General features: G+C 34.1%; 2 protein-coding genes across 2 annotated transcripts; one reads left to right on the forward strand and one right to left on the reverse strand.

Moving 5' to 3' along the window:
- Positions 1-982: 982 nt before the first annotated feature.
- Positions 983-6,202, forward strand: LOC136802369 (uncharacterized). Its single transcript, XM_067059137.1, has 3 exons — positions 983-1,447; positions 3,063-3,280; positions 4,930-6,202. The coding sequence occupies exons 1-3, from the start codon at positions 1,019-1,021 to the stop codon at positions 6,200-6,202; spliced, it is 1,920 nt and encodes a 639-aa protein (XP_066915238.1). The 5' UTR covers positions 983-1,018.
- Positions 6,203-14,011: 7,809 nt separating this feature from the next.
- On the reverse strand, positions 14,012-24,663 carry LOC136800488 (ras-related protein Rab-32-like). Its single transcript, XM_067057181.1, has 6 exons — positions 24,514-24,663; positions 18,233-18,311; positions 17,395-17,423; positions 16,499-16,651; positions 15,412-15,555; positions 14,012-14,532 (listed from the first exon to the last, which is right to left on the reverse strand). The coding sequence occupies exons 1-6, from the start codon at positions 24,628-24,630 to the stop codon at positions 14,413-14,415; spliced, it is 642 nt and encodes a 213-aa protein (XP_066913282.1). The 5' UTR covers positions 24,631-24,663; the 3' UTR covers positions 14,012-14,412.
- Positions 24,664-25,433: the final 770 nt, after the last annotated feature.

Below are 25,433 nucleotides of genomic sequence, written 5' to 3' on the forward strand. Positions count from 1 at the left end.
AGTTAGCTAAATTCTGTTTCAAAATAATATCCAGTTGAAACAAAAAAAATGATAGAAGAATTCTTATTAGATGACGGTTGTTTGCTCGTTGGAAAGATATTCAGGGTATAAATTTGTTTTCCAAAATATTCATTCAGTTGAAATATGTAGCCTAAAGTATATCACTCGTTCACTTTAAGAACTTTCGAAAAACATAAAAAAGAGCGTTTCCTTTGGCCAACTAGACAGAAATCTCAAGCTGTATTACATGACTGAATAATCATTTTTCGAAGAAAGTTTCACAGCGATGACGTTTTAAGATTGAAATTTCTTAATATGAGAATAGAAGCAAAACACAGTTTTTAGAGAAGTTAATTTCTCTTCTTTATTTTCATATCTGCATTTAATTTTTCTATTTGATGATTAGGCTTCTGAATATCTTTATAACGAAACTGTTATCGAATTCAAATTTTATACAAAAGATACAGTCATTTGTTTTCACTGTAAATTATATTGAAACATACTTTTTAGTAATTCCATCATTTTTTTTTTATTTTATAGCAATATATTTCGCAGGTCTATTGACCTCTATGAAACAAAACTTTTGATTTTACATTTTATAAAGTTTTTTCTCCCATTCTTTTATCAAACGCTCTTTGAAGACTTGTAAGGATGGTGCTTCAACAATATCTTCTTCTAGATCATTCCAAGGTTTCACACTTCTGTAAAAAAGAGAGTTGCTTTGGTAGCTTTTGGTATCATAATACACCTTTTCATAAATCACGTCACGAACACCACTTGCCCCGTTTTGAAATTATTACCATGGTGATTAACTCCCAGCAGATTTTATTAAAACTACTTTCCATTCATATCAAAATCATTTAATGTCTCAAGGGATATGATAACCACGATAATTTTTTGAATACGAGGCAAGTGATGCTTTGTGACGTAATTTATGAAAAGGTCTATTACCTTACTTAGCTTGTATATTTATTTCAGAATACCTTGTAAATAAACTAAAGCAAAGAAGGAAATCATAATGGCTAGCAATTCAACGAACTCTGCTCTTCAGACATCCAATCTACTTAATGGTATATTCACAAGCATTTTGTCCGTTTTTGGGACAATATTCAACGCATACATTATTCAACATTTTTATAAGAAGCTCTCATCTTCACAAAAACGAAAAAATATCAACACTTTAATGCTTGGACAATCCATAGTTGATTTCTATAATTCGGCATTCGCTGGGCCATCAAATGCAGTTTACTATTTTGGAAGCTACCGTTATGGAAATGATTATGAAAAGACATTGTATTTTAAATTGATTGATATTATTTCACCAAGTTTATACGTGACGTCACTGCAAATTAGCATGTTATGTTTCTTGCTGACAGCGTTCGATCGGTTGCTGTCTATCACATTTCCAGTGTTTCACCATGTAGCATCTACACCAAAGAAATTAAAGGTGAGAAAAATGAAGATGTCCTCTTATTCCTTGATTTAAAAGTAAACACAGAAAGCCACATAACATCATGGAATTTCCCTAGTGCTCATTATAAGTAAGTAAGTAAGTCTGCCGACCACAGTCGGAGGCGAGCCGAAGGCTCTTCATTCGATAGTTATCTACCCGAAGGGGTGCCACTCTTCTCTCTGGATTTCTCTACTTACCCTTGATCCTTCTCTTTTGCTGAGCATCAAGCAGAGAGGCATTAAGTACATTTTGGGAATCTTTGGTATTACCCAGCCGAGGATTGAACCCTCAGCCTTGCACACCGTAGTCGGGTGCTCTACTGCACTACGGTCGCTTTAATTGTAAATTAAGATTGTAAATACGATTGCTTCATTGAAAATACCGAGTAAAGCCCGAGTGGTCAAAGCATTCGTGCTAGAAACCAGGGACTCTTAGGTCTTGTGAAGACAATCGAAAGAGTGTACCTAGCTCAATTTGACAATTTTATTTGGATGATCGATTCGCTAGGCCATAAACAAAGTGAAAAAATATGTTCTGGTTTGCTAAATATATGATTAAGCAATTTTCCCGCCTGATATTAGGCTACGTTATATCTTCCTTCGTTTGGAGCGTAAAACTCCTACTCTTTGGAACATGAGCACTGCTCTTGTTTTGAATATTAAAATGTTCCAGATACATCGCATGCGCGCTGAAGTTTTAATGAACAATAGAGATATCGATGCCTAAGCCAATCAGCTTTTCATAAACATCTTTTTTGAAAGTTGTCTATTATGTTTAAACCTATTAAAGTCTATTCACGATAAGTGTGCACTCTTTTTTCTTTTACCTATAACCTTTGAAGGAATTCTTCAATCTTTATAAATTTGGTGTCATTGGAAAGATATTAGTGAGTGGAACAATTTGAAATAAAAAAATCTTTAAAAAAATTCTAAAAATGAAGATGAAAATGAAGAAGAAAAAAAGGAAGATCTTGTAGAAAAGTGCTATAACTTTCATTTTTACTGGAGAGATTCTTTGATCTTAGGAGATCATCACTGTGAAGAAATTTCATTAAATATCTATTCAATATAAAGTTATGATACAAAGTTAATAAGTGATTGGCCCCAAAAAACAGCAAAAAACTACAGAAAACAGCGTTTTTAGACATCAATCAGCTTATAACTTTGTTTGATATCTTTTGACTGAATGATTATTTTTGAGAATTATTTTTACAGTGATGACGTTCGATGATTAGGGATTCACTTCAGTGAGAATAATAGTTATAGCACTTTCCTACAAGATCTTCATTTTTTTCTTCTTCATTTTCATCTTCATTTTTAGAATTTTTTTAAAGATTTTTTTATTTCAAATTGTTCCACTCACTAATATCTTTCCAATGATACCAAATTTATAAAGATTGAAGAATTCCTTCAAAAGTTATATAGGTAAAAGAAAAAAGAGTGCACACTTATCGTGAATAGACTTTAATAAGCAACTCCCGGTGGTGGTTACAAGTGCCGCCTACCGCCTTTAGCCTGTAGCAGTGCCTATAGACCAGAGTAACGCCTAAAAATTGTGTAGACTAGCCTAATACCTAATGTTAATGTTTACTGTAATGAATTTTTTTTAGATTTGTATGGTTCTGATGTGGATTGGGTCAGCTTTATTCTCTTGCATTGGTGAAGTTTATTGTCATGTATGGAAGAACTTTTACAACAATCCCACATTTACAGTTCAATATCATGTCTGGATTCTAGTTTTGGATACAATACTTGTTGTATTGATTGCCATTTTGTGGATCTCGACGATGTTCACTTCATGTTCCGCTATCAAGAAGTCATTTGAAAGGTAATTTTTTATAAAGTTTTTTACCTTCATTTTTAAGTTACCCATTTCCGCACTAAGATTCTTTTGTCATTTTTCTAACAGAAAAAGACTAGGACTTTAAAGACTTTCTTTAAGAATCCACTTCCCCGGGTCATCAGATAGATGAATTTAGCTTTTCGGGTAAGGAAACGGCCCAGTGGGGGACACGGGGACGTGCTACTGGTCAGGTCTTCTTTAGGCTCTGATGATATCTGACAGGGTCCCAAATTTACCGATTCTCAAGATGTGTATTTGACAATTTCCAGGGAAGCATTAAAAAAAGATTTTTAATTTTTCGTCTACTTTTAGTCATTTTGGCCACATTTAAGGGTGAAAATGGGAAAAATTTTCGACTTTTCTTTCTCCCTGACAGGGTCCCAAATTCACCGAATATTCATATTTGAAAGGGTCCATTTTTTAAACTCCAGTGGCATGTCCTCGTCAGCCGTAAGGTTGGTGCCCCCCGGGGGGGGGGACGTCTTTCGACTGTTTGGTTAACCTATCGAATATTTCTACAATTCGTGGGTCAATCATGGGTCCTTGGCCACCTGAAGACCACGAAGTAAGACTTTCTATAGAAATCCTACCCCGGACTATGAGATTAGGTACTGAAACGGCTATTTGATTACGTAGCATGAAGGTAGAGCATCCGCAAATTTTTTTTCCGTACATGGACGGAAGTATCATCGACGGTCGGGAGTATCTCATCTTGACGGTCGGGAATATCATCGACGGGCAGGAGTATCTTAAACTTATCTTAAACCTTGAAATATCGACCCGACCGGGGTTCGAACCCACCAAATTAATGAAAGAGTTTCTGATAAGAAACCCAGCGCGCTATCCGTTGAGCCACACTTGCACAGCAGAACACAAAATTTGGAAATACTTATAGAATGACAAAAAAGACGGTAAAATTGCCCCTTTTTCAACCTGACTGAAATTCGAGCCGTTACTAGCAACCCTGCGGGGCCCAAGGCGCCGAGTATGCACCCGACACAGTGACAAGCCGTTACTAGCAACCCTGACCTAAGCAATTCCAAACAACAAAACCAAACAACAAAGATGAGATACTCCCGTCCGTCGATGATACTCCCGTCCATGCACGGATAAGAAAATTTGCAGAGAGCATCCAGCTTCGGTGTGCAAAGTTGTGGGTTTGATCCCCAGCCGGGTCAGTCAAAACATTCCCAAAATGGTACTTGATGCCTCACTGCTTGATGCTCAATACCGAGTTTATGTATCGGGGGATATCGAGGGCGACGGTAAGTGAAATCGATACAAAAACAAAGTCGATAGTTGATGTACGGCTCTATATCGCCTTTGCTCACCTAAACAGACGACGGTATCTTGGTGTTTTTACCGTCGTCGAGCAAAGTGGATGGTGATTTCGGTCCTATGTCAGCTTTGCTTTATACCGTCGCCCTCGATTTATCTTGAATACATAAACTCTCTAGTAACTAATAAGAGACGGATCTGGGATAGGTGGAGAAATCCAGGGAAAGGAGTGGCGCCCTCCCCTATCTTCGGGTAAACAGCTAGAGAAAAGGGAGCCTTCGGGTCGCCCTCAACTGCGGTCGTAACCTTACTTACTTACTTACTTACTAAATCATTGAATATACTTCCTTTTTTAGAAAGATAACAATGAGGCCATCTGTAAACGAAACTGAAGTTGAAAGACAAAAACGAAAACTACAAGAAAAACATTTGATGCAAATGTTTGGTCTCATGTTTTTCATTTTTGCTGTCGCATTCATCCCAAGTTTGATTTTCTGGTTTATGGATAACAAAGGACTTTACCAAGAGAATCCAGAAGTAATCATTGCATGGCATTGCTCCTCAACAACATTCGCATTATCATCTGTTTGCAATCCGCTGTTCATGCTGTATTATGCACCAGATTTCAAGAGAAGTTTCAAAAGTTTTAAAAAGCAGTTGCAACGTACTCTAACGGGAGAGACAACAACAGCATCAGAGATAGTATCGGAGAATACTGATGAAAATAGAAATAACACCAGTGGTAAATACATTGTGAATGGAGAAACAACAGCATCAGAGATGGTGTCGGAGAATAAGTATACTGATGGAAATAGAAATAACACTGGTGGTAAATACATTGGGAATGGAGAAACAACAGCATCAGAGATAGTATCGGAGAATACTGATGAAAATAGAAATAACACTGGTGGGAAATACATTGTGAATGGAGAAACAACAGCATCAGAGATGGTGTCGGAGAATAAGTATACTGATGAAAATAGAAATAACACCGGTGGGAAATACATTGTGAATGGAGAAACAACAGCATCAGAGATGGTATCGGAGAATAAGTATACTGATGAAAATAGAAATAACACCGGTGGGAAAACCATTGAGAATGGAGTAATGAGAGCCTTGGAGATGATCTGTGATGATAAGTCTACAGTTGAGCATTCAAATGGAGAAAGAAGCTATGACAGGAAAAATGGGAGAAAAGAAGAAATAATTTCACAAGTGGTTTGCTGTCACAAGTGTGGTGCTGAGCTGTCAAATGGAAACGGTGAAAGCCGAAAAACAACTTCAGATGAAAATCGAGCTAAGGATGCAAATGCCAAGATTCGAGAAACAACAGATTCAGATGTGACATTTACCAATAAGTATAAAGTTGATGAGCTGTCAGATAAAGATAAAACCAATAATCGAATTACCGAAATTCAAGGAGCAATAGCCTCAGAGGCATATGGGAACAAATACACAATCGAGCTATCAGATGAGAACGGAACCAACGAAAATTGCATCAAGGATAATTCTGGGAACAAAGAAACAGATTCAGAGGTGGTATGGGGGAATAATTATACAATCAAGCTATCAGATGAAAATAACAGAGCCAACGAAAATTGCATCATGGATAATGATACTTGGTGCTGAGCTGTTAAATGGAAATGGTGAAAGCCGAAAATCAACTTCAGATGAAAATAGAGCTGAAGATAGCGAGAATCGAAAAACAACAGCTTCAGAGCTGTTATGTACGAATAATGGTAATGATCATACAGTTGAGCTATTAGATGAAAAAATAGTGCTCATAATGCAAATATTTGGAGCCAAGATACAAATTCAGGGACCATATGTGGTAATAGTTATACAGTTGGGCTATACACAGGTGAAAAAAGTGCCGACGATGCAAATATTGAGTGCCCTTCACAGATCAGCTGTGGTAATAAACATGTGATTGAACTATCGTTTTTTAGAAGTTCCAACCTCAGATGCAATTATCTCAGCTTTGGAGCAATCTAAATAGGTCATGTTTAGGTTCGTTGGAAAGATGTTTTTATGCTCTATCTTTTCAGCCTGCCAGATTTTCAAATTAAGTCCTCAAAAAAAGTTACGGCAGCCGAAAAAGAAAGTTCCAAATGGAACGAAATTAGCAGGAGCCGTCCTGAAAGAGTTAAGGGCTCTGACCATAGTGAATTTTTCATAATTGCCGTGTTTAAAATGTGTTTTCTGACTGATGTAACCAACAAAACTATGGCATGTTATACATTTTCTGTTAGACAAACTATTCCTGAATCTGAAAATTCAAAAATTGCATTGAAAAAGTTTGATGAAGAAGAAAATGAAGACTTTTGCGAGGAAGAATATTTCAACTTTGAAGAGCTTAGTTTCGGCGAAGAAAAAACATTTTGAAAAAATTTTTGCAGTAGATGGTGTATCTTTTACCGAACAATAAAAATTTTTGCGGAAAATTTTTGTAAATGCTTCTTTGTCTCGAAATCTTCAAAATAGTGGTTTTTCATCAATTTTTCATCCGGATTTTGCTTAAAAAAACAGTAATAACTTTTGACACACCTTTTTAGAAAAATTTTCCGCAAAATTTAAAATAGTTCAATTCTTTGCGGACAGTGTAAAGAAATTTTGAAACAAAAAAGTTAATTACCCATTAAAACTAAGCACTTTTTGTAAAAGAGGGTGATGCAACATATTATTAACATCTTTTTAAAGTTCATAACGTCATTTTTGCAATTAAATTCTTAATTACTCTTAAGGGATTCGATTAAAAAGCAATTTATAAAGGCAATTCTTTGTTAAAAGTGTTAAGGAACCTGAAATATAACTTTTATGTTCAAATACCAAAATCAATTTTTGGACTATGGTCAGAGCCCTTAAATATCAAGAATATTAAGCTGGGGTGCGTCTCCGCTATAAATAGCACTATTATGAAAAGTAGTTAGAGCTGGCCAATAAAACACCCCTGTCTCACTTACTCAATGCCAAGGTGAAGCCTTAATACCAAAGGATATGTGAAATTACTTAATTTTAGTGAGTGGGGTTTTCAAAGTCTAAAAGAATTCAGTTGAGATTCTCAAAATTGTCCTTTGGTGGTTAGACGGTTTATTGTTAATTCCAATAGTGGAAAAAGAGTTTTTTTCACACCGGGCTCATTTTTTGGTTAGTTAACTTTTGAGTGCATACATGTTGTTATTTTTATAAGAACAAATTATATAAGAACATAAAGCTTCGGTGGCCAAAAAATGTTAAGAACAAGTTAAACTTTGCAGACTCTAAGGCACCCAATTTCTTATGAAAACGGGCAAAAATGCTCGAGAAATGGTGAAAATAAGAACATGTTAATAACATTTTTAGGCTTAAAACCCAAAAAGTTAAGAACATCCGAAGGCTTCAAAAATTCTGGATGTTCTTATAAAAAAACGTGTTTGTGCTACAGGAGTGTAATGGGTTTTTGCAGATAATACTAAATTTTTTCTAAAATTTTCACTACAGTATATGGCCCCCAAAACGGAGACGGCCCCCAAAACGGAGGTTTTCATTAAAATGAAGATTCTGAATTAAACGATTTTTGTTTATTTTGCAAGAATGATGGTTATACTTAAAAATGAGCATGTTTTGCTGGTTTGAGACAGATTCAAAATAACATATTTGCGTCTAAAGGAAATATTTTAACACCAAAATTAGATAAAAATTGCATATAACTCACTCTAGCTCCTTGTATATTGAAAATAAGTCATGAAAACGGGGTATAGGAAACTTTCTACACCTAATACCGTTCAGAAAATCCAAATAAATCTGTGACTTTAGAGGCTGGGTAAAAGATATAGCATCTTGAAGGTCAACCAGTATTTTGGAGCCCTAGAATCAGCATTGACAAAACCGAAAATTCTAAATATGAGAAAAAGCAAAAAATCTTGGAATTCTATTCCTATCACCTTGAGTTAATAGTTTATAACAAAAAATTAACATTATATATAAAATTTTTTGCTGAATCAGCAAAAACGGCAAACTCTGTCATTTTTTGCAAAATATAGGAGAAAAATATCTTTAAAGCTTAATATTTTCAGTTTCAGTTAAGCTTTTTTTCTAAAATTTTCACAGCCTATTCCATACATGAATGGAACTATTTTCAAAAGAGATTTGTTTTCAAAAACTTGATTAAGACGTTGTTAAATAAAAATTGTCATTTTGAAAATTTCTAAATTTTCAGTTTGGACTTTGCAATATCGAAAATCTTGAAATATTTCATAAGAATCATAAATTTTACATCCATCGGGTCGTAAATTTAAGGGAAAACACAAATATGTTCATAGTTTTTCCCCCTATTAACACTGGGCTTAATAATTTGATTTTAACTACACCTCCGTTTTGGGGGCCCCAAACCTGCATTTTGACAACCAGGGGTATACTGTAAAAATTTTATCAAATAAATTTATGCCCAAAACCCTCTAAATCATATTTCAAAACTATGGTCAAAATTTTGTATTCATATCTTAAAGATATCTCGAGAAATCGCTAAAATTTCAAACCTCCGTTTTGGGGTCATCAGAAAAAAGATACCTATCTTTAAGCGATTGAAAAATATTGTTGAAATTGAAAATTTTGAAAAAGAACTTCCAGGAAATAAAGTAGAGATGTTAAAGGTTTTCATGCAGCAAAAATTTTTGTAAAATCTCTTTTCCTCTAGATTTGAAAGAAATTTCAAATTTGATCGCCGTTTTGGGGGCCACGCATACTGTATACAAAACACACTTACATTGTATATATACATGCTTATATCGGCAATGAACATAGAATACACTTTATTTAATAATATTTGTTTTTATTAATTTTCTCAGAGATTTGATTTTCTAAAGCCTCACTCATCTACATATTTTTATGATCTTCCCCGGAAGTCCTATAAATTAACCCAACGATGTAAAAATAATAGATAACCAACTTGCCTTGATTCTCAAAAAACATCCGTGTTACGGTTGTAAAAATATTAATGACATTTTGCATCGTAAAAAGTGCAATTAAATAAAAACTTGCTTCATTTGCAACCTTCTATTGGACAGAATCGATCACGTGATGTATATTTTTCCAAAATTTGGGTTAGAAAAAGTGTATTTTCCTATAGGCAGCCTCACAGAAGGAATTTTTTAATTAGATATTATTGTTCTATAAACATTCATCTGTTTATTTTGTATCAGGCAACCTTCATGCACTTTTCATTCGTGAGATATCGCACTTCAAATCACACATATATTTTTCAGATAACAGCATTTTATGAGCGTTTATTTATCTAGATAAAGATTAAGTGGTATCAGGCCGATCCGTAGTCAATTTGTCTAAAGATCGGTACCTTTATCTTTTGAAAACGATTCCAAAATTTGCAGTAAATAACAATTCAAATTTTCTATCAATTCAGTGGATGTCAAAAAGTGTGTCAAAATCTAGCTAAAAGCATAACACACACTGCACACAGAGCTTTTTAAAAGAGTGCTCATTTCAATAGGAAAACAATGGTTGTTCTCTTGGGAGAAGTGCCTTCTAGAGGTAGTTGGTTATCTATTATTTTTACATCGTTGATTAACCCATGTCTGTCCGTTCGTCTGTTACCAACTTTTCTCATTGGCTCATTAGTTTTCTCTGATTTTTTTTGCACAATGATGTAAAATGGCAATACCGAAAATGTGATGGAGCCCAATTTCCGAGAATAATTCTTTGGGGCAAATTTGGGCCGAAAAATGCCAAAAATAGGGTTTTCCGGACTTGCTTTATTAGTTTTTCTAATTTTTGGCAGAAAGATAGAAGGCAAAGTTCTCTAAAAAATGGCCAGTGTGTGCATTAAGTCAAGGTAGTCAGTTATACTTCAAGCCCAAGAAACAGGTTACATAGTTTCCTGAAAAAAAGAGAAGATTAAAATATATCTTTTTTTTCAGCAATTCTAAATTAGAAGTTTTTTCACATTGAATTGATACTGATCCCGGGGGGGGGGGTACTAGGTTTGCCAGGTGACGGGTACGTCCGAGCCGAAAATCGAAAATCGACCCTTATTGAGAGACAAAATTTGGTGATTTTTGGACCCTTTGAGAGACTTTTTCCTAAATTTTGGTCCATTTTTTCCAAATTTTGGTTTGATTTTCAACAAATTTTGGTCAAAACTTTTGGAAATCGTGACCCTTTGAGAGAGAAATTTTTGATTTTCGTGATTTTGGGACCCTTTCAGAGACTAACTTTTGAATTTGTACCCCTTTGAGAGACTTTTGAGGAATGAGAAAAGGTACCCTTATGGCTCGCACATACCCGGTACCCATTTTGCCTAAGTATCCCACGGGACACTGATGTAGAGCAAGATTGGTTAGAAAAAAAGAAAAGCAATCTTTTTTATTCAGTGCAAAATTGAACACAATATAACAATAGGGGACACCGGCCTGATATAAAACATGTGTCTGATATGAAACAAGAACATTTATAGAACCTTTAAGTAGAGATATTGATAGGCGTAGGTCATTTTTCTAACGGAAATACCCGAAAAAAGGTCGGGATGTGACCCCTGTCTGTTACTTAAAATAAAAACACGTTTGTGAAATCCGGCTTTTTTCGGGTGTTTCCGTTAGAAAATATGATTTACGCTTTTCTAGAATGCAGAGCTCACAAAATATCAATATCTCTACTTAAAGGTTTTATAAATGTTCCCGTTTCATATCAGACACGTGTTGTATATCAGGCCGGCGTCTCCTATCACCTATTATCTTGACATTTTTAGTCTTAACTGTCAAAAAGTTAAGAACGTCGTCTTAACTGTCAAAAAGTTAAGAACGTCCGATGGCTTGGATGTTCTTATAAAAAATGTTTCGATTTCTGACAGGTCTGAAGCATTTGCGATACACGCTTTTTTCATAAGAACCAGTAAATTTTTGTCCAGGCTGGGTTTTTCTGAATTTTATGGAATTTTCAAGATTAAATGTTCTTATGATGTTCTTAATATGTTCCTTTTCTTGAAATCTTTAAATGGGTTTAATATCTGTTAAAATTAGTACTTTCTTAACGATTTTTCAAATCTGAGGCACATGATTGTTCTTGATTTGTTCTTAGGTTTTAGCAAATTTTCAGCCTCGTGTTCTTATAAAAAAGCGTTTAAGAGTTTTCTCTCAATAGCTAACCTAACTTAACTCCTTTATGAGGAATTAGATTCAAAGGCTTCTAGGCCGAAGTTTCAAGAAAATTTTAGAAATATATTCTATATATATTATAAGTAAAACATACCCTTTCTTCTGAAATTATTACACAAGATATTCAAAAAATACTGTGAATAAAACCATTTCAAGAAGTTGTTGAAATTGTTAAAATTCAAAATTTCAAATATCTTAAATGTTTTTATTTAAAAGAATTTCTCATTTCATATTTCTTTCTTAAATCTTTAATAGCAAAATAATTTAATAAACAATAGTTTACAAACAAAAAGAAATAAAGAAAATGATTAAAAAATACAAAATCTCTATACGTTTTTTGTAAGAACAAACTATATAAGAACAAGTTAAGAACATTTTTAGGCTTAAAATTCAAAAAGTTAAGAACATTTGAAGGCTTAAAAATTTTTGGATGTTCTTATGAAAAAGCGTGTAAACGAATAAACCTTTCGAAGGCTCTGCCTATTTTTTCAGTTCACGATAAGTCAATGTCATCCCTTTTCCCCAGACCTCCTTGGCACACAATCCTAATGAAATATAGCCGAAGGCTAAGGTCGAATCTCCTGTGTTTTGGAAGTTAAAACACGTTTTCCTAGTTAAGTTCCACGGCCCGTGTAGTTTTCATAAAAACGCTTGATTAGAATTAATATTTGCCACAAGAATTCGAAAGTGTGAGAAAGTAACTACGCACAAAAAGAAACAGATTCAATCATTCAACCGAAATGCAGTAAATATCTTGAAGGCATCACATTTACACGTTTTTTTTTTATAAGGAACCTTAACTTTGCTCTGAGCCTGGAGTTCCTTATTTTTACAGAGAATTTCAGCCTCAAAGTTCCTTATAAACGTGTTCCTTATAAAAAAAAGCGTGTACATCTCTGGTAGAGGTCGATGATTCATCCCAAGCCACTGATATAGAATCTCAATTCAATTTGTTCAGTTATCAATAGGGCCTTACAGTAGTGTAGACAGGAGGGATGCAAGAATTGTGTAGGAGAACATATTTTATGACACAGTAATTATATTTTTCTATTATGAATAGATAATTACAGTGTCCATAAAAATCTGCTCTTCTACACAAATTGTGCATATTGTGCAGTGGGGTCTGAACCCCCCATTAATATTTCATCCCCCCTATAAAGGTATCCCCCCTATTTTTAAAATTTTTTGATCCCGCACCATTTACAGGGGTCCGAGCTCCCACCATATAATTTGTACTCCCAGTATTGGGGAAGAATTTTGATGAATGAAATATATTTTTCAGTGTGAATTCGTACCAATAGTCAATGAACTTGACTTGACTTGAATTTTATTGACTTAAATTAACATATAACATAAAAAAAATTATTTTTTTAACCAAAAAGTTACTATCCCCCCATTTTTATTTGACCCCCCCTATAAGCTCAACCCCCCCATTTTAACTGGAAAATTGCCCGTCCCCCCTATAAAGCCTTCCTTGAAAACTCGGATCCCCCCCCCTTAAAAAAGGGGGGGGGTTCATACTATGTTGTGCACCCTCTTGTCTACGCTACTGACCTTACTTGTGTAATATTCTGTCAAAACATGGCAAATTCAAATTCCGTGAAATTTTTACTGAGCTAGTCCTGACGACATAGATACCCAAAGTTAGATTGTTGTCAACAAAAACAAAACAAAATGTAAATAAAGAATTCTATTAAAAAAATTCAAAAGCACAAAAATATTATTACCTTTTAATTTTGAAAAAAAAATATAACTGGCATTAAATGTGATTTCGTTTAAAAGTCTATAAAAGATAAAACAAATTGTGCTTCTTTTTATATCAAGGATAAAATATAAAATAACATATCGAAGTATATAAGAAATATCGAAGTTTATGGGGATATACCCAAAAGAAAAGTTACAAGAATAAAACACATTTCAAGAGTTTTGGGCATTCGCTCATTAGAATAGCTTAAAATTTGATCGCAAGTTTTGCAGAATCTTAACCCTTTGAGTGCCATGGTCCTTTTTTCTAAGTTTTTTTAAAAAAATCGCTAGTTCAAACTTTAAGGGCTTATATCTCCTGATCTAGAAGGAATTAGAAGCTCGTATATAGCTCGCGGACCTGACTGAACTGATGAAAAGGTGCCCAGTGGTAAAATTTCAAATCAATTCACTAGAAGACAGAATAAAGTAAAACAGGGCCAAATTTGGAGGTTCTTGGATCACTCGTTGACCAAAAATAGTCAAAAAACGGTCAGAATCTCAAAAAAGTGAATTTTTGTCAATTTTTTGCATTTTTTTGACTTTTTTGCTTAAAATTTCGCTGGAAAGACTCACTTTTGAATTTTTTTTTGCTTGACCATAAAGGACAATCTAATTCCTACGAGTTCGACCAAAAATAACGATTTCTAACTCAAACTGGGCATTACAGGAGGGCTTCGCCCTCCTATATAGCCCATGTCGTATATATACGACATCGGCACTTAAAGGGTTAAGCAACTTCAATATTTAGGGTCAAAATGTTTTTAAAAATGAAGAAGTTTCCACCCCATGAACATATCCTCTATTATTCTAAAAAGTACGGATCATCTTAAAATTATATAATTGCTGAAATACTTTTTTATTATCTACAAAATGAATTTATCTAAAAATTATAACAGAACCGGATTCCCTCTTACCAGGGACGGACGCTAACTGTCTAGTATAGATTACTTAGCAGCAGCCCGAGCGTTCTTGCTGCGTGACGACATCAACAGGCTTCTTCCTCAGGTCAATTTTATCATCATCGATGTCTGGACTTGTCAGATTGTTGGCTCGATCGTTCTCTAGAATCTACGAAACAGAATAATAGAAATCAAATAATACACGTTTTTTTATAAGAATATCCAAAATTTTTGAATCCTTCAGATGCTCTTAGCTTTTCGGGTTTCAAGCCTAAAAATGTTTTTAGCATGTTATTTTTGAGTATTTTTGTCCATTTTCCTAACAAAACAGGTGTTTTAAAGAACACAAAGCCTTAAAATATTCTTAATTTGTTCTTAAGATTTTGGCCACCAAAGCCTTATGTTCTTATATAATTTGTTCTTATAAAAAAAAGTGCAATCTACTATCTCATATCTAACTTCGGCAAGCTTTGGTAGAGTGGTAAGATAAAAAATCAGTCAGTGTATGTCTTTAAGAATTTCACAAAAATGTCTAAAGATAATCTCGGAATGTTCAGTCCTATTCAGCTCAGCTTCATGTTTTACAAAAATTTTAAAAATTTTCCCCCTCGGGCCAAACCATGGTTGGCCCTCGCAGTGTCACTAAACTTCAGCCCCCCCAATATGAAAATGCTTCCTACGGCACTGTATCGTCAAAACATATTGAGAATTTTGGTTATTTCTTCGCTTCGGGCCAGAAAGTCACTTTGGGGCTATTTGTAAAATGTAATCGAAATTTTCAATTAGGGAGGGGTTCATAGACTTTCAGGCTATATTCTGAGCCGTATTGGACCAATCTTGAACTATTTGGATGTTGTTAAGTCTAGTGTTAAAACTCAGGGTTAAGACTCTACCCTGCGAAAATAAATCAGAGCGCTTTCAAATCGTTTGTGGCTGTAAGATTTCGTAGGAATTACCCTTTTTCTCAAATATAATGACCTTGATTGTAGCTAACAATAATGGTTTTAGGGAATTTGCCAACAATATCTTAAACAACTTTGATACCTACCTTTTGAACAAGGAATTTCGAAGCTTCATCGATATTTATGTTTTCTTTGGCACTTGTCTCGTACCAACCAATGAACCCTTTCTCTTCACAAAATTTATCCATATCTGATGGCTTATTGACTAACCCTTCTTTCGGTTGATCACACTAAAGAGAAATGAAACAGATGGCTTCTTATATAAGTTTTCAGTCTGTTCATACATGCTTTGTTCGTGTGATGCTTCATATTAATTTTTCTTCTAGAAAATTATCATCCAAAAAATCTACCTAGAAAAAAGATAACTGTGGTGGATTAAGCCCAGTGTTGGTTAAATTAACTGAAGGAGAATGATCACTTTATCGGCGTATCCCTTCACTGGAAAGGGATAACACATTTCTAGCTACAAATTATACTCTATAAGAATATTTATAATGAAATTTGAACAGAACCTAAAGGGCTACATACACTACACAATATATTGTCGGGCAATATATTGAGAATATATTGTTGAATGCTGGCAATATATTGAAAAGTTGTCCGCAATATATTGTCAGCTCGATTTGCCAACAATATAGGGGGATTGTTTACAGAAAGAAAACTCCTTTTTATAATAGAGCAACTGTTGGTTACTTCGTACATTACGGTCCGCAAGCAATTTTGTTGAATATTGATCACCAATATAATGTGTAGTCTAAGTAGCCCTTCCCGAGTAAGGCTCAATACGAAAATGCCATTTTATGCTTCAGGTGGGTATTACATGTTAAATTTAAGTTTTTAATTTCGATCTTGACCTAAGAATACCGTAAGAATATTTTAGAATGAATTTCCCCAAGAAGTTAAGAATTTCGATGATGAATGGAAAAACACTTGTATAGTAAAAGTATGCAATTTACCGAGTCATTCTTCACTAACCAAGCCTACCTACTAGCTTTCCTCTGTAGTCTAACCTGATAACAACTGTGGAGTTTTCTTAACGCGACAGCACCCTGAAGCTCTAAAGATCGCTAAAAACTATATTTTCGCCCACGTCTTTAGAGCTTCAGCGTACTGGGCCAGAAAATATACAATCTGTTATCAGGTTACTTTAGTCAGGAGTAAAACTAAACTTACTTTGTTAGCTAATAATAAACATGGGATTGGTTTTCCATCAGGAAGTTGAACTTTAGTATCGAGATCGTTCTTCCATTTAGAGACTGCTTCGAATGTTGATTGTCTCGTTACATCGAACACGATGAAACATCCTACGGCTTCTTTGTAATACACCTGTGTATGTGAAAGTATAAAAATTTTTAAAAAGGAACTAATTTTTGCAGTAGAAAAAAAATTCGAAAAAATCGTCTCTCGCGGGAATTAATTTTCGAAGTTTTGCCATATTTTCGACACATTTTTTTCGTTATTTCTAGGGATTTTTCAACTTTTTTGATAGAATGGCTAAATTAGTAATTCGTGGGTTCTGTGGGTTGCTGAAAAACCGCGGAAAAAACAAAAATTAGTTCCCGCGAAAATTAGTTCCCTTGATGTAAACAAGAAGCAGCGGAGACGCTAGATTTCAGACAAGTCTTCATCCCACAGCTTCTTTGTAATACACATGTGAAGCAAGAAATCAAATTCAGTGGATTTATTGATTTTATCAAACCTCTAACTCCAACGTCTCCTACACTCGAACAAGTTTATTCTCCCTAAAGTTAACACTGTCTTATAAACCTTACTCCATAACTCGGGATTTCCTAAACTCGAATAAATTTGTATCCCCCGCTTGCATGCTCGAGTTATGGAGATTCCATTGTGCATTTTTTACATAAGACCCAGTAAATCTTTTAAGAAGCTCATCTGTTCTTATTTTTTTGGCACTTTGAGCCTAAAATTGTTCTTATCATGTTCTTATTTCTATGGTGACATTGAGGCATTATAAGGCGTGTACCCTATTTTCACTACTTTGATAACTTCAGTAAGGGTTAAAAAAATAATGATAGGACGATCTCTAGAATAATTCAAACGATCATTACCCTTGTCATGTTTCCAAAACGTTCTTGTCCTAAAGAATTTGAAACAAAAATAATGAAAATATAATTTACAACCAATTCTATTTCGTAGAACTAATTAAAAGGTAAATACAGGGTGTCCCTAATTAAAGTATCGAGTCGAAACACAATTTATGAGTAGAAAGTTTTATGTGCGTGTTCACAAAATTGTATTTTAAGCTCTCCCTCTTTTTTCTTTGTCATTACGATTAATTTATACGTTGTAACTACCTTTTTTAATAAGCCTGTGTGATGGAGAACGTTCTTATATTTTAGCGATAACACACACAAACTTTTCTACTCAATCGCATGTTCAAACTCGATACTTTAATTAGGGACACCCTGTAGTGGTAGAACCACGTAGAAATTGTTACTAGTATTTTCTTAAAATGAAAAGATGACTTGTGTGGTAAACGCTTTTTTTATAAGAATGGTGTAAATCCATTTCATCATGAATAGTTTTAACTTTTTTGGGAAAATCATCCTAAAATATTCTTACCGCATCTTAGGTTAGGATCCTAATTCAGACTAGATTTAATATTTAGTACGTACGCCTCAAGCATATAATGGCATTTTTGTGAAGGAGTGAGCCTTACTTGGGGCGACTTATAATTGAAAGTACTCTAAAAATGGCATTCTTAGTTTGAGTAGCAAAACTCCATGATGGTGATATTCTTAGCTTTTTTGGCTATTTTTATCATGGACATTCTTATAAAGTGTATTCTTATAAAAAAAGCGCGTTTTGCAAATGTGACAGAATCTATTTTTGCAAAAGTCGTATCTTCATTTTTTTATTTTGGTTCAATAAAAAAAAAAGTTTCACCTGCTATATCCCATAGCTGTAGACGTATCAATGTTTTGTCATCCCAATTCAACACTTTCAAAGCAAAATCAACACCAATCTGAGAGAAAAATGAAAAAGGTTTATATTATATGTAGGTTTGCCAGTTGACGAGCCAAAAATCGAAAATCGACCCTTAGAGAGAAGAAAAGTTGGCGTTTTTTGGGACCCTTAGAGAGACTTTTCTCAAAATTTTTGTCGATTTTCACTTGACTTTTGTTCAAATTTTGGAAATCACGACTCCTTTGAGAGGCTTTCGGGAGTGTGAAAAAGGAACCTTTATGGTTCGCACATACCCAGCACCCATTTTGCCTAAGTACCCCCCCGGATATATAAGCATAATAAAACAATAGGCAGACACTGTCCTGATATTAAATATGCGTCTGATATAAACGGGAACACTTATGTAAAAATAAAACCTTTAAATCCTCAACAAGTTAACTGTAAATATATTTTTTAAATCTGTTTATATATACTCATAAAGAGTGATGGAAAGAGATGGAAATTAAAAAATTGAAATTCTGAGCGCAACCCCAAGTTAACTCTTGGATTCGTGAATACAATCGAGGTTTCACAATCTCAGGAAGCCATTTATCCCCATTTTCGCATGATTAAAGTCAATATCAAATTATATTTGCTCCTCAGAAAGCTAACTGTCATTACCCCTTTAATTACTTTCAAATTCCCTATTTGAGTACTTCCTGTTAAGTCTTCCTTAAGTTTTATTTTACGACTATTTTGAAATGCTATAGCTAACGACATTAACCCCAACCCTAATTATGTAATCAGGCAATTAAGATTTATTTTAGTAGTGACCTAGTATATATAGAGGTCGAAGTTACTTCGTAAACATATAAGTAGACAAGTAGACAAGTGAAGCTATTTTAGCCTTCATCAATTAATTCTCAAAATGTAAGTGTGACTCTTTTCATGTAATCATATGGCTGATTACATTTTAGCTTAGAAATGTAAGGGAGGAGCAGGGTGATTAATCCGTAATAAACCTGCTGTAATCACCCCGCGAAAAGAGAAAAATAAAAATCTTTATGACCTTTTTCAAAAACTAATTGATTTCACAGTTGTGCAATTAGAATATTTTGATTTATTAGTTGTCATTCGACTTCTATTTAAGTGACAAAAATAAAAAGGAAAATTAAAAAAGATATGTGAACAAAATAAGTTACAAGGAGGAGTGGCTGAATTTTAATTTGTCCATAAAAATTAACGAGGAGTAACATGGTCGTTTGGATGATTTTGGGAATAATAGCCCCTTGAAAACATTTCAAAATAGCCTGAACGTAGTGTTATTTACTAGTACTTATTCTAGGAGCTGGTTATGTTAAAGATTATTTTTATAGTGGACTAAGTTTGTCCAAGTTCATTCTGCACTCGTCTACCCTTTTATACAGGTACGAGCCGGGAAGTATCTTATCCATTTGGTGGACTAACTTTCTTGGGGTTTTTCTTGTTCCTTATGGTAATAAGAATATTTTAAGCTTCTGGGCCACCTGGATTTCTCACCTGGGTATCCATAATGGCGGATTTTTGGTCATGTGACCCCCGTAGCCAAAACTGAAAATTCGTCCAACCCAAATATAGGCATATCATATATCAATCGATCGGAAATTTGATACTGATTAATTTTGAGATACAAAGTTGGGTCTGAAAACTTTCCTATCTCGAGATATAAATCACTTTCATTTTCTCAGGTTTGGCTGCAGTTGTAGGCAGGCTTTCATGGAGTGAGGCAATTCTTTTAGTCATATCTCAAGAAATATGCTTTTAAACATATCAAAACTTTATGTGCTCCTAGAAAAGGCATTAAAAATTGTTTGTGCAAATTTTCAAAAATTTTGCAGTAAAAATGTGTATTATACAGACCAGAGTACAATTTTCTTACCGTCGAAAAAAGATCTTTTTCTCTCAAAATTGGTCTTTTTGTCTGAAATGAATTAGTGAAATGATGCTTAATAAGGTTTAGAGCCACTCGATTCTTCATATTATACTCAGAGAGGTACCTGGGGAATATATAAGGGCTAAGTGTGTCTGGTCAGCACTTTATAAGTATGATTTACGGTAAGACATGATCCCGAAAACGGTGAAATTTCCAAATAATTAATGAAAAATTCTCTCATTGCATCTCAACATTAAACGCGAACCTTCTGTTCTTTAGATTGACTAATGCAAAGAATTATGAATAATGTAAATCGTTACAGTGTGTATTTTACAGACAGGATTTAAGTGCTTCTAGGAGCTTGTCTTGTTCTAAAACGCTTTAGTTCGCCAATTCCTTTATCTTCATTGTTCATGCATGAAACGAGATTTAGAGGGCTTAGAATCTGTGTTGTCTGTAGGACCAAAAAACGTTGGCATAATATGGCTTCGAGAGGCGATAATCCAAGGCCATTGTAGGAAGCCTAGTGATGGAGCCATATTTGTGAACCTGCTTGGGGCTATTCTGGTTACTGTTACAATTATAAGAGGCGTATAATGAATCCAATGCATCATTGTATATCCGCTTTAACTACATGAGTGCAACACAAAGCCTTCAGCTAGTTGAAGAAGTCAGACTGTAGGAGTTTTAACTTAAAGCGCTTTAAAGAAGTTGTTGCCATATAAAATAATGCTTTAAGCTACATGTCCAAAATATCCCCGTTTTCTTACAAAAATCTAAGTATAATATTAAGAAATCTTGATTTTAAAATTCTTATTTGTTTTGGACATGGCTTGCTGATGGTGATCCCATTTTCCTTTCCCCTCATGAGGTTTTAAAGTTTTAGAATAATCTGGTCTCTGTGGCTTTGTCAGAACATGAACAAACGACTGGACATCCTTCTCCTTTGTAAGCACTGCTAGCTTCGTTGCCGCCTCGTTAAAACATAAAATGAAACAATAGGTTTTGATGATCTACCTTGGGAATACCTTGCTAACAACGTCAAAACTTACACAAAGTCCATGTTGTTCTACTCTTCTCTAGTCTTTTATCTATATCATAACAAAGATAACAGATGCGAAATCATCGTCATTTTTCAAAACTCCGATGAAATAATATCGAGTATATAGGATTGAGAGTATAGGATTCAAATTATGATATTCTTATGACACAGGCTCACAACTTTGGCATACTTTTTTTTTCAAGTCAATAAAAAAACTAATAGCGCGTCGTGGTGCAAACGTCAAGATTATTACTTCTCTCATTTGAGATGCCTTGGAGTTTTTACAAGATACTTCACTAATTGGTCATTTAAAGTGATAGAGATGACGCTTTCTTTAGTAATAAGATTCTTTTTTTATTACATCTTAACGACCAACCAAATCAAATATGAGCTTGTAAAAACTCCAGCTTGTCCCTCTCATTTGACCGAAATTCAATCCCACAATCCTTTTTTGTTTTAATTCAAGAGTCGTGAAATTTATTACTTTTTCTTTGTAATTGGAGTGTAATTTGCGTGCAAGCATAATTGACGCAAAGGTTGACGGGATTGAATCTCGGTCAAACAGAAAAATCAATTCGATTACGAATTCGATACGATTCGCTACGGTATGCTATTGGAATGACAAAAGTGATTCAAAAGTATACACGCAGTTGAAATTCTCCATTTCTGCGTATAAAAAAAATTGAAAATAATCATTTTGTGACTTGAGAGTAACTAGCCGTATGCGCAGCGTCGCACGCTGCGTGTCCCAATCCAGCAAATCACTATACATAAAAAAAATACCCAACGGAAGAAAGATAGCTGCTGATTGATGATAAGATTTTGATTTTATAAAAGAAAGGAGAAAAAAGTTCAACGCCATGAAGAGGAGGCTTTGTAGAGCTTTGTTAGATTTTCGAAAACTTTTTATAAAACGTTGTAAACACACACGTTTTAGCATATTAATATACAGTATAGATTTTCAAACTATCAAGCTATCTATCAATCATTTTACCTAAGTAATTCAACGAAATAGCATTGTGACGGAATATCAACGGCTTTTTTATACCAATTTAATAATACAGGCGGCAACGAAGCTCGCTTCAAAGACACAATGGAAGATAGACGTCCAGTTATGATTTATCCCATGTGAAGGCGCAGTAGTAGTATTGACCGTTGTCTAGGAGATCAGGACTAACTCCAACTCGGTGCTGTGTTTCAGTTAATGAAAAGTAAATGCTACTTTGCTAGGGCCAACCCATACCATGTGATGGTCGTAGGGTGGACAGAAACTCTACAGGCCCGTTCAGTGACTGTGCGACAAATCTGTGCTAGTGTCTAGCAAGCTTGCAAGAAATAAAAACTTTGGGACTTTGTTCTTTTTTAGGAAAATAATTCAAAGTCTGACGTCTGGCGCATACAAAGCTATCATGGCTTAGTGGTCTCAAAGCCAGACTAATTTCATCAAAATTTTATGCTTATGTAGCTACGCAGTTCTGGAAGTTCTAAGCACTTCCCGAAGTCTCAAAGACAGGCTACACAGATTTCTCGTTACATGCACGAATAATAAAGATATAGGAATTAGAGGATCTTGACGGATTTTACTCAGTAAAATTCTCCAGCTCGGGTTTTTCCGTGGTAAGTTTAAACATTTTAGGGCAATATAACCACCTAGAAGCACTTAATTCTGGTCTGTAAAATACACACAGCGATTTACATGTATTCTTGATTCTTTGCATGTGTCAAACTAAAGAATAAGGTTCAACTTTGTTTAATGTCGAGATACAATGAGAGACTTTGTCAAATATTTGAGTAATAGCTTGTAAGTTTTACCGTTTTTTGGATCAAATCTTACCAAAAAAACATGCTTGTAAAGTGCTGACCAGACACATTTAGCCCTTATATATTCCCCAGGTATCTCTCTGAGTATAATATGAGGAATCGAGTGGCTCTAAACCTTATTAAGCATCATTTCACTAATTCATTTCAGACAAAATTTTGAGAGAAAAAGATCTTTTTTCGACGGTAAGAAAATTGTACTCTGGTCTGTAAAATACACATTTTTACTGCAAAATTTTTGAAAATTTGCATAAACAATTTTTAATGCCTTTTCTAGGAGCACATAAAGTTTTGATATGTTTTAAAGCATATTTCTTGAGATATGACTAAAAGAATTGCCTAACTCCATGAAAGCCTACAACTGCAGCCAAACCTGAGAAAACGAAAGTGATTTATATCTCGAGATAGGAAAGTTTTCAGACCCAACTTTGCATCTCAAAATTAATCAGTATCAAATTTCCGATCGATTGATATATGATATGCCTATATTTGGGTTGGACGAATTTTCAGTTTTGCGTACGGGGGTCACATGACCAAAAATCCGCCATTATGGATACCCAGGTGAGAAATCCAGGTGGCCCAGAAGCTTAAAATATTCTTATTACCATAAGGAACAAGAAAAACCCCAAGAAAGTTAGTCCACCAAATGGATAAGATACTTCCCGGCTCGTACCTGTATATTTGTTTTATTTACTCATTTGATCATGAAATTTAGTAAGTTTGGATGGAGGACTCGGAAATCCTATGTACACCATTTTTATTGAACCAAGTTTTTGTTTTGAATATAAATTCTTTAAATTAGACTATTTCGACACTGTCAACATCTTAAAAACCTTCTTTGAGTTGAATTTCTTAAAAGTTGAATTAATGTTTTCTGATCATTTTCGACCAATTATACAAAACCCCTCATATTTTCTTTGCTCCAGTGGAAATTAAAGGGTAGGACAGGTAGGGCCACTATGTTTCTAGAGATTCCTCTATCACAATCAGGAAAGGTGGAGGAATTTTGCTCTACAAAAAGGTCTTTGAAATTCACTCATTATTTTGATTTATAAAAAATTCAAATCTTTCGAAAGTTAATCTGTTCTTTCCCAAGTTGTTCCAATTAACAGCAAAAATAAATTTATTAAGGAAAGTATATTAAAGGAAGAAATTTTGGCCGGAATTTAATTTGGCGGATGACCGAAAAAGTTTTTTAGAGGAAATTTAGTTTAGCGGATTGGCAATGAAATTAATGAGTTTCAAGGTTTACAATCAGTGTGAAAATGTTGAAAATACTCCCATTTAGGGCCTAAATAGTGAAAAATCGAAACGAAAAAATGAGAAGACTTAAATTTGGCAGGAATTTAATTTGATGGATGGTGGAAAAAGTAACTTTTGGCTGGAACTTAATTTGGCGGGTTTCGACAAAATCCACCAAATCCAAATCCGTCAAATTTTCTTCCCGCCAAAATTTCTTCCTTTATATAATGTATATATCCAAAATTAAACAGAATGAAATGAACTTACAGTTGCCCTGTAGTGAACTGAGAAGAAATTGTGAACATAACGTTTGATTATACTGGTCTTTCCTGTTCCCAAGTCTCCAATGACCAAAATCTTGTACAAATGTTCTTTCTTTTCCATGATTTTTTTAAAAATTATTATTGATTGAATAATCTGCTAGATGATAAGAAAATACAATAAACGAGACAAATTTCTACTTTAGGCTGATTGGGATTTTTAAAATCTATTCATGATATACACCACTGGAGTCTTCTGAGAACTTTAAAAAATTTCCACCCAATACGTCACTTAAACAATAGAAAAAGTGACGTATTGGATGGAACAAAAACAGAAAAGTTTTAATAATAATTTCGTGAAGTCATTGCAGTGGTGAATATCATGAATACCTTAAAACCTAAAGGGAGTTTAAAGTTTGAAATACAACAATAATGACTGTCAATAATTCTGACAACAAAGAGCTTCCCAAGGTAGAGCCAAACAATCTATTTCAAAACTACATTTCTTTAAAAACTGGAAAATAGAATTTGATCAGTTTAAGTTCTCATTTTGGCAACCTCATTTACTTGTCAGTAAACATATGATAGCATGACATGAATGAAATAAGAATTTACTTTTTTATCATGCTAATACACTTAATAAAAAAAATTAAGAAAGAAAAGTCTATTAAAAATGTCATATAAGAAGTGCCACCCATGTGGTGGAATACCACATTAACAATGTTATAGAGCTTTTATTAAAGAATTTATATCAATTCTCAAGAAAAAAGTCTTTAAAAGGTTTTGTATTATTAATAAGATTAAATTTTAGATTGTAATTTTAAAAATCAAGTCCTAATTATATATATATACGAGTGCACCACAAAAAAGTCTTAAGAAGTTCTCTAAGAACAAATCCTTTTAAATTGTGAGGGGTCATTTTATTAA

This window comes from Clytia hemisphaerica, unplaced genomic scaffold (genome assembly GCF_902728285.1).
Source record: "Clytia hemisphaerica strain Z4C2 unplaced genomic scaffold, Clytia hemisphaerica genome assembly, whole genome shotgun sequence".
NCBI classification, from domain to species: domain Eukaryota; kingdom Metazoa; phylum Cnidaria; class Hydrozoa; order Leptothecata; family Clytiidae; genus Clytia; species Clytia hemisphaerica.

Bases quoted from the DNA above. Each gene is read 5' to 3' on its own strand.
- LOC136800488 (XM_067057181.1), bottom strand. From the start codon at position 24,630: ATGGAAAAGAAAGAACATTTGTACAAGATTTTGGTCATTGGAGACTTG. The intron at 17,424-18,232 runs GTGAAACTTTTT...CAAATTCTTTAG, and splicing joins ACAGCTATGGGATATAGCAG to GACAAGAACGTTTTGGAAAC. The intron at 15,556-16,498 runs GTAAGTTTAGTT...ATTTCTCTTTAG, and splicing joins GTTTATTATTAGCTAACAAA to TGTGATCAACCGAAAGAAGG.
- LOC136802369 (XM_067059137.1), top strand. From the start codon at position 1,019: ATGGCTAGCAATTCAACGAACTCTGCTCTTCAGACATCCAATCTACTT. The intron at 1,448-3,062 runs GTGAGAAAAATG...AATTTTTTTTAG, and splicing joins CTACACCAAAGAAATTAAAG to ATTTGTATGGTTCTGATGTG. The intron at 3,281-4,929 runs GTAATTTTTTAT...TTCCTTTTTTAG, and splicing joins ATCAAGAAGTCATTTGAAAG to AAAGATAACAATGAGGCCAT.